Source organism: Crassostrea angulata, chromosome 9 (genome assembly GCF_025612915.1).
Source record: "Crassostrea angulata isolate pt1a10 chromosome 9, ASM2561291v2, whole genome shotgun sequence".
Classification (NCBI taxonomy): domain Eukaryota; kingdom Metazoa; phylum Mollusca; class Bivalvia; order Ostreida; family Ostreidae; genus Magallana; species Magallana angulata.
The window spans coordinates 30226091-30236524 of NC_069119.1; the positions used below are offsets into that span (position 1 = coordinate 30226091).

The 10434-nt window shown below is 30.9% G+C and overlaps 1 protein-coding gene across 1 annotated transcript in view; it reads left to right on the top strand.

The window, feature by feature from the left end:
• Positions 1-9301, top strand: part of LOC128162267 (integrin alpha-8-like) — a 37049-nt gene extending 27748 nt beyond the window's left edge. Inside the window, exons 18-27 of the mRNA XM_052825430.1 lie at positions 114-320; positions 1501-1652; positions 2152-2289; positions 2998-3479; positions 4455-4620; positions 4891-5097; positions 5458-5598; positions 6177-6272; positions 7195-7323; positions 7668-9301. Of these exons, the coding sequence (XP_052681390.1) occupies positions 114-320; positions 1501-1652; positions 2152-2289; positions 2998-3479; positions 4455-4620; positions 4891-5097; positions 5458-5598; positions 6177-6272; positions 7195-7323; positions 7668-7865 (1916 nt within the window). The 3' untranslated portion in view covers positions 7866-9301. The remainder of the gene's footprint in view (positions 1-113; positions 321-1500; positions 1653-2151; positions 2290-2997; positions 3480-4454; positions 4621-4890; positions 5098-5457; positions 5599-6176; positions 6273-7194; positions 7324-7667) is intronic.
• Positions 9302-10434: the final 1133 nt, after the last annotated feature.

Genomic DNA, 10434 nt, shown 5'->3' on the forward strand with positions numbered 1-10434 from the left:
TTTGGGCGATGGGTCCCAAACTTGTTAATTATTTCGTGATTGTTAATATTAGTCAGTCTCATTATATGCATCTTCAGCACTGTTAATCTAAAATGAGTTGTTTAACATTCCAGATTTCGCTGTTGGTGCATACAGATCCGACAAAGCACTGATTCTAAGGACTAGGAATATCGTCGACATCCGGTGTGAAATAACTTCATCCCCGAGCCCGATCCCATTAAATGCCAGTGGAATGCCATGTAGTGATGGACGAAATTCCAATCCTTGCTTCACTGTTTCTTTTTGTTTCAATTATACAGGGGAGGGAATTAACAATACAGGTAACATTTAAATATTCATTTTTAAATGACAGTTTGAGTAAAAGTACTTGGTTTGATTAATTGTTCAAAAATATGGTTCCTTCCTGTGTAAAATAATTTGTAAAACATCCATTTGTTTTGTGGTTCAGTTTGCCGTTTGTAATTATTTATTCAAGATTATTGATTTTAAGACATCTAACTTCAGTGAGAAAAACATACACACAACTATGCTTTTTCATACATGATTTGTTTCGATCTGTTTCCATTTTTTGATAATTGAAGGTTGTGACAATTCAAAACCAAGTTTTATCAAGAAAGGCTTAAGTAATTATTAAAAAATATAAAACATGTATCATCTTTATTATGCCCCCCTTCGAAGAGGGGAGGGCATATTGCTTTGCTGCTGTCTGTCAGTCTGTCGGTCACTCGGTCGGTCCACCAACAGTTTTCGTTCATTTTCTTTGCACAGAATAAACATATTGAAATGAAATTTGGCATACAGGTTTATCATGATAATATCTAGATCAAGTTGGATATTGGGTACAATCGAGCAATTTTCGACAGAGTTATTGCCCTTGGACTTAGAAAAATTCGAGTTATTTGCAGTTTCCGCTCATTTTCTTCGCATAGGATAAACATTTTGAAATGAAATTTGGTAAACAGGTTTATCATGATAATATCTAGGTCAAGTTTGATAATGATATTGGGTACGATCAAGCAATTTTCAACAGAGTTCTGGCGTTTGGACTTCGAAAAATTCGAGTTTTTTGCAGTTTCCACTCATTTTCTTCGCAGAGGATGAACATATTGAAATGAAATTTGGTATACAGCTTTATCATGATAATATCTAGATCAACTTCGATATTGGGTGCAATCGAGTAATTTTCGACAGAGTAATGGCCCTTGGACTTAGAAAAATTTGAGTTATTTGCAGTTTCTGCCCATTTTTCTTCGCAAAGTGTGCACATATTAATATGAAATTTTGTATGCAGGCTTATCTAAATAATATCTAGGTCAAGTTTGATTTTGGGTATGATAGAGCAATTTCCGACAGAGTTATGGCCCTTTGACTTAGAAAAATTCCAAATATTTGCATTTTACGTTCATTTTCTTTGTGGATGTTTCCAAGGGAGGGGGCATAAGTGTTTCACAAACATTTCTTGTTCATTTATGTTTTACTGGGTTTAATCTTTATTCAAAGACATTGATTTTACGATAACACTTGATGCCAACGAAACAAAACAGCGAGTAGAGGTTGTCGGGACTGAAGGATCACGGGATATGATAGAGGTCAAAGAATTCATCATCTTCCCACACACTAATCACTGCTACATAGCGGAACTCCGAGTCCCGGTTTGTATATTTCATATTTACAAATAACTTCTGTGACTTGACTGTCAATATAACTATATTTTTTTTAGATAAGCATAAAAAAATTAATTTTCTGCTGATAATATACATAAACTTCAGTAAACCAACAATAAAGTATAACAGAAAAAAAGAATGTCATATGAATCAGTCTGGACATTGAGATTGTACTGCTATAACATATAGTTTAAATTCAATTTAAGTGCATTTCTAGTTTTGTAGGAATAACTCGAATAGCTGCGATCGATAAATATCGTCGAGTCGTCCTTTTGTTGATTTTTATGATTAAAAATTCGTCATTTTTTAATCTCAGTTTGTTGAAATATTAAAGGCACGAGAAAAGAATTTATTTAAACATATAATACATCATGAAAATTTACAAGCATTCAAATTTAAATTTTAAAACTGAATTCATTTAATATTTAAAAAAAAACGTATAATTATATATTATCCCGAAAAAATAAAATCTTCATCTTTATAACAGGTAATCGATAGAAACTTCTTCCAAACAATGGAGAGACCCATTGTCTTGTTGGTTGATTACAAAATAAGCAACATGTCGGAGCCAGGGAAAGTCCGAGCCATTCTCAACAGAGAAACAGTTCCTACATTTTCTGGAGAGGTATTTAATAACTTTTATTTCCTTGTTTTATTTTTTATTTTATTTTATCCAATCATCAATACAGAAATAAAGACAATACCGTATTATATATACGTATAACCGGTAATTTTCGCGATTATCTAATTTTCGCTTTTTTCGCGATGTCTTTTAAATCGCAAATTTTTTAATACGCAGAAATTTTATTCTGTATTATATTCCATAAGAAACTAGTTAAATCGCAAAAAATGACTGGCGCAAATTAAAAATGCTACACATTTTCCCCATTTTCGCTTTGTTGTTGAGACGCGAAAAACCAGATATACGCTACCTCCAGAGACCCCAAAAATATATATTATAAACAATACTTCCAAAGAGACCCTGAAATATATTTTTTAAATGATATGTTAATGTTGTCTTGTGTTATGTTGTAACTTTTGAATTCACCTGGTTGGTGTAAATGCAAAATTTACAACATGACAGTAAATTAAAAAATTACAACACTTGGGTCAGATAAATGTAACCTTTTTAACATTCTTTCATATCCATGGAGTTCATTTGTTTTACTGAGAAAAAAATTTGGAACAAAGCAAATTTCACTGCAAATTTCAATCATTGAATTTGCTGGAATACGAAAGGAAAAGGCTTTAACTGTATATCAAATAACTAAAAGTTAATAACTTTGTTGTTCTATAGATATCTTTATGTAGTCTTGTTTGACGTTTTGAACAGGTTCGTTTTGACACAGGCTGCAAAGCAGAAGATGGAACTTGTCTCTCAAACCTGAATCTTAATGTAACAGTCGACAGGCCAAGAATACTTGTTGGAAATGATACCTTTCTGCGAATGAAAACTTCCTTACGAAATCTCGGCGAGCCTTCGTTCAACACTTCACTAATTATACACTACCCCGATGAGATAATAGTTAACACCTTAAAGTATGGGCCAACTTCAGAACGAATGATTTGCAAGGAATCAGGTTTAAATACTAGATTCTGCGAAGTCTTGAATCCATTTTACCAGCGTATGGTAGGAGAAGTGGATATTATTTTTGAAGTGTCCAAGGACGCGTTCGAAAGGGGATCCGGGTTCGTTTCGAAGTCGAGCATTGATATAAATGTGACTGCTACTACACGGAATGACACATACCCTGTAGATAATTCAGTGATAAAGAAGGTGGACGTCGCTGTATATTCTCATGTTACACTGCAAGTGTGAGTAAACATAGGTTCTAAAGTGTAAACGTAATTATTTAATATACTTGTAAAACTTCATTATTTAATAAGAAACAAATCTGTGGTGGATATATATATATATATATATATATATATATATATATATATATATATAAAAGCACTAAAAATAACCAACGACACGAACAATAAAGTAAAATATTGTCAAATTTTCGGGACAACCCGTCCCTTCTTCAGGACAACAAAATAAAAACTACATAAGAAAGAAGAAAAACATCTACAAAACTAGCACTAAACTAAACTAAATAATATATAAAAACTAGATAATGTTTAAACACCGGATCAAAACGTGGCAGCTACATCTTTATATTTAAGAATTCGAGCCCGAGAAAGAAAAATCCCGTCCGACGCAGTTGTTGGTTTGCTAGTGCTTCTTTTATATATATATATATATATATATATATATATATATATATATATATATATATATATATATATATATATATATATATATATTGCTGTTGATGTATTGATTCTGTTCAAATTTAATGTCATTTAAATAATAAGTTGCCATGAAATGACTTATAAGTTTACTGTGGTTATGTTTGACTCTATGTGCGAGAAGAGTGTGTTACATATATTAAGTTTCTTGGAAAGGCAAAAAAAGGAGTTACTTATTCTATAGTTCACATCCCTTTTTTAAATCTTTTCATGTGGAAAGCCTCCTTCTAAATGCTAATTGGTTTTGATAATTGGCATGTTATAGTACCATATATTCCATTACTTTGCTATTGTTAAACGATGTTTCACAAAAGGGTATTTTTATTGTGTTTACGTATTTATCATTATTTTCATATCTTTGCACAATGATTATTTTTCAGTTATGTAATTTGCAGAATGAAGTCATCTTATATCATGTCTTATGAAAATAAGGAAATCTTAACAAGTTATATTTATGCTTTAAGTTTTTAAATACTGAAATGTATTCAACTGTAGATCTACGTCCAGCGAACAAATCACTGCTTCCAACAAGAGTATTCAGTTCTCGAATACATACGGTTTCATCAATGAAGGTCCATGTGGAATAGAGACAGCAAATCTTCTCCTCTACATACCGGTCAGGTCTAAAGACAAAGTTTTCTTAAAACAAGAAGATCTAAAGGTAAATTGCTGAAACGTTTGTATCATCGGTCGTCTGATTTAATTTACACACAATTACAAATGATGTTCAATTAGGATTTGAAAGTGATTTTCATAATTTTTGAATTACGTAACGGATATTTAAAAATTTAAAAACTAACCAGTCATTTTTAAATCAATTTATCGGAAAAGTGACTTAGTTTAAAAATGAATGCGATTTTTTTATTTTTGTTTTTTGCTTTGTCGAAAAGTTAGTTCAAACAGCAACTCTTTCAGTAATGTTTTGTTGAAGGTATCGAGCAAAATCAAAACGGATTCGTGTAAACTGACTTACTATCCCAGTGCCGAGTTGAAATCTACAACACCGAATCCACTTCCGGGTAGCAGTACTTTAAAGTACAACGATTCCGACACAAATGTGATTCTAGTGGATGGACAAACCAGTGAAAATTCTTACTTTCAACCCCAACGTGATGATACTGGAAGCTTACAGTATATTGTAAGTGATGTGTTGGCTTTTGTAAAACATTGAATAAAAAAAATAGGGGCGGGATGGAGAAGCATTTTGAGACTGAGAAGAAGGGCTAAAGAATGTATTAAGATATTGCAATTATTAAATATTAAAGCTCAATTATATGAATTTTCCTTTCATATAATAGTGTACGGCTAAAAAATACAATTATTTAAAAATTAAAGATATTCTGGGTTATTTATTAACCACCCATTGTCCTTATTTTTGAAAAATTAATTACAACTTCTTTATTTTTATTTATATTTTCTTTCGTTGGGGGTGGCTTGTTTCTCTATCATGATTTTTGTTTTTAGTTTTTTTACCATTTGTTTAATAATCTAATTTCAGTTTTGTGATGATGGAACCGATTTATATAAGTGTGCAACAGTAGTGTGTTCTGTTAACATGATCAAGCCCACGGACCTCGATAGCAGAGCATTTGTTCTCTCTTTCGACATGTTGATTAATGACTTACCTAAATTAGAGAAGGTAAGTTATTAAGACAACTTATTCCCTCCAAATATTCTTACCAAAAACTAATAAAAGTTTTTAACTTCTAGCTTAATATCTAGATATATACGTCAGACGTACTTTCAGACAAACGAGTACTTTGTTTTGCACTTTCATTTTGAGTGTACATTTTTGCAGATACAAATTGCAATTGTTTTGCTCAATCTACACAATGGTTTTTTTTTAAGTTTGTATTCTAATTATAATGCATGTAAATGCAGATTCTATGATAAATAAACAGCAGTTGTTGTTTAAAACATTCTTATTTATGAACTTTAAAATCAAATTTTTTTAAAATGTTATGTAAATTCAAAGCAATATGAACCATAATAATTTTATTTAATTTTTAAACGTGCTGCATTATCAATAGCCGTTTGAAACTGCAGCAAATGAAAACAAATTGTTAAATTGTAATATCAATAATAAAGATTTCTGTACGATAGAATATTTAACAAACCATATTTTACACTAATATTAATGTGCCTAACTTTGAGCATTTAAATAGCATTTGCAACACATATTGATTCAATGTTTAATTAATTATACATTCTTTACAGGGAAAATCTATTTTGACCTTCGTAACACGTGGTCAGGTTTTGCCTTCTCAGAGTTCCCAAGTCCCCCTCGTTTTGAAGAGCAATGTGTCACAAGAGGTAATCCCTCATTCTTTTTTTTTAGTTTTTGGTTAAATTAACAAGCACATAAAATCTCTGAAGAAGGATTTGTAAATTCATGAACTATGTTATATACTGTAGATTTATTATTTTACGCGAGTACTTAATTCCGCGATTGTACTGTTTTGTATAAAAACGAGAGGATATAAATTCGCGAATACGGAACTTTTATCCCAGTCCCTTATAGATTTCAATATAAAATAAAAGCGAGATTTATAATCCCCTGAAAGGTGCTTCTCGCCACTTTACACGGACATAAGTTCATCGCATTTCATTAGGAATCTGCAGTATTTGACGTTTTTGTTTTATACAATTAAAGTGCATTGTACATTGAATTTTTTAGATCACAAATTCAATTACGTGTATTAGGTAATATATATTTGTAAGTGTAATGTAAAATAAAATCAAAAAACTCAATTGAGCCTTGGCGAGGGGATAGAAAATACACAACTCGTTGGATAAAAAGCATATACCATCGCAAATTACGAGACATTCTTTTTATCACATGTTTAATCAAGTCTTTTGTTAAAATTCAATCTTTTCTGTAGAAAACATAACCATGAGCCGTACAACACATTAACTACAAGACATCAACATCTTTACGCATGGAAAAGGTTTCTTGAATAATAACTAACAAAAATTACATTTTTCGAACATATTTTCATCCATTCATAAGAAAAAAATCAAACAAAATAAAATACTTCACATGTACGTGTACAGCTTCACAGACTTCAACTGATATTTTTTAACTTTTTGGGTTTTTTTTTTATGTCAATTAATCGCCTAAACCTATGTTATGATTAAGTATGACGTCACTTTGAGTAAGAATATGCAGCGGAAAACAACTTGTAAGCCATAAAGAGTTTTTCATTAGAATTCAAACTGAGATTAATTTTTTCAGGCATATGTATCCATTCTTCTCCCCGATTCTTTCACACAAGATGTGGAAGAAGTAGATTTGCTGATAATTATTCTAGGATCCGTTGGTGGATTGATATTGTTCTTGTTGTTGGGATTTATTCTCTGGAAGGTAAGATTTTACAGAAGATTACGGTCTGGCAAAAATGTATCAAAGGAATTCCATTACAATATATCTAATCAAATTCATATTATTTATCATTTCTTTAAACAATAAAAATGTTTTTCCTTTGAAATTAGCGTGGAACTTCTATTTTTCGTTATAAATCATAAAAATTAATGCATTTTATAATGCATATCAGTGACTGAATAAAGTCGTGCAATTGGTAACTATATACAAAATTATTACTAAGATCCTGTGTATCGTAACATTCTACCATTATACTTCCGAAAATTTCTGTAAGGAATATAGGAAAACAGTGAAGCGAATATAATGGTTCATATTTTTTTCAACAGTGTGGCTTCTTTAAGCGAGAGAAGAGAAAACAAGTTGAAGATTTTAAAAGGAAGAGTAGATACAGCATGAGAAAAAGCCGATTGGCGTCGGTTCGTAGTGGTAAAACCGGTACCGGGTCGGTTCGTTCCCGAGTACCTGAAGAGGAAAGACTCACCAAAAAATTTGATGAAATGGATGACGAACAATTTACAACATGATATTTCAAATAGTAATAAATGATATGTAAGTTTTCGAGGATTCCTATGTTAAGTCATATATCAATAATGACTGCTTTAATAACACTTTTAACAAACCATTGAAGAGATGTAAAAGAAACCAAAGACTCGATGTTCCTTTATTGGTGATGTAAATTTGTAACCAAAAGCTTTGTTTAATTAACATCGATATTCATATGCATATAGGAATCAACTAAACAAGAACAACATTGTTACCTTACCGTCATCAATTGACAACTTCCTGGATGAACAATTACCTGCGCGTTGACATCAACATAATTCAGATGTTACAGAACAGTTTTCATGCTAGTTTCTGTTGCCATATGAAATGTTGCTTCGGAAGCCTGTAGATGGAATTTTCTCTGCTCTCAGTTACATGTCGTTCTAGTACCCTCATTCCATTTTTATGTGCTATGAAAATTAAAGGAGAAAATATTTTGAAAATACATTTATGTTGTTGCAATGCCATATTGCAGATTGATATCTGTATATTGTTTTGAAAATGTTATGTTATACCTTTGTCAACCTCGCTGCATAATCCGAAATCAGGTAGAAGGTATGTTCAAAAAGCATATGTATGTTGCAGTATCACGTGACGGAGATTTTCCCATTTTTATCCCACATACATAATTATATGTTTTCATTGCCTCAATTTGAACTTTAAATGAACTTTCTTCAGACACTTGCACGAAGTGTCATTTAGTATAACCAACCTAATAGTCATACCCTTATCAGCTTTCTGACACATTATACACTATATATTATTGTAATGACAATAATTTTTTACATTTTAATTATAAAGCTTTAAATAAAAAAATATCAATTTGATAAAATTTGAATTTTGTCAAAAATCTTCCCTAGCTTTATGTAAAAGAGATTTGTTTAAAGGGCGTAATCGCGATGCTTTAGTAATGAATGTCTAATCATCAACCAAAATTTGAGTGTTAATCCTTGAGCAAAAAGCAAGATACAGAGCTCACAATTCTTTGTTATGTATTAGAGTTTGTACCATGTTTTTGTTTTCATTTGTTTAATTATTGGTATATATTCATTCTTTTTTAAGCCAATTTTGATATTTGCTGATTTGTTTTGAATATGATAACAGCCTCTAGCGCATTCATTTTAGGTCAAGACTGTAAAAATGTAAATAAAAATATTATCTCAGATTTGATCACATAAAAAGGCATAATGAGCTTATAACTTGACGACGGACACCAAAAACTGTGAGTGACTATTAGAAGTTCCTTATTTGAGTATTGTAAACTTTTAATATGAAAAATAGATTATAAATTATGTTATTTTCCTTTTCATACAATGACAATAACTTAATTAAAATACAGTTATTTATATGTAATTCTTTTATTTCACAATTAAGTTTTTTTAAATTACCTGAATTTGAAACAAAGAAGCAATAGGTTGTAAAACATCCAAAGTCAGTTAAAGTGCCCCAAAACCAGTTTTCGTTGTCACAAGCGATTTTTGAAAACAAAATTCTCCATCTTTAGTTGTTGAGGGGATAAAATCTAATATCTAGGTATGACTGACTTATGAATTAAGATATTACGATGTATTAATCCCATTTACTGTACTAAAATAAAGAATTTATGAGCCAAATTTGATCAAAACCGGATGTCACAAACGAGAGTGGTTGTGTTTAGTTACAAAAAAAAATCTAAAAACACCAATATAGGAAGCGAAGTGATGTATATTATAATGATCAAGGGATAGACTTTACATTTTTTGTCTAAAATTTTCTCACTATTGGCCGAAGAAAAAAATTACAATCCAAAATTTGAGTGTCCCATTTAATGCTGTGAATTACGTTACGATTTTCTTGCATCAATAATGAAACTGTAATAGGCATTTACCGTGAGGTTAAATTGATAAAACTGATCACAATGTTACAAAGATATGAAAAAAATTATGATTCACTAACAAAAGATACCATTTTTTAAAAAGAATCACTAATTTTGAAAACTTTCCATTTTTACATTAAATTGTGAATTACGTTACGCAACCTTGCACACAGTGCCTGAATGCTATAAACTTCAACTATCCTGACTGATGAACACACCGATGCCTATCATAATCACCACATACACAATGCTTCTAACTGCCGCAGTTTTATTTCATATTCTAATTAAAAGCCAAGACTGTGAACTACGTTACAGTGAATTACGTTATGATCAATTTACTTGATATTGTAAAATAATCCTAACTGGGGCCAAAATCACCATGAATCTTTATTCACTAACACCGCTTAACATACACGCACTTGTAGAAAGAGAGTTTACACGCGGGAACCATTTTGACTACTGCAGTAGTGTACACAATCGCCAGAAGTGTGATTATGCTTATTTGTGACTGAGGAAAACTTTTTGATTTTTAATGATGTTATTGGAATTTTATATTGAGAATGAAGAATAAAGGTTAAACTTTGATATCATAAATATAAAACATTGGTTCGCTGGGTGTTTAAATCAGGAATAAGTCTGTATTAGAGTGTAACGTAATTTACAACAGTGTAACGTAATTCACGAACATACAAAAC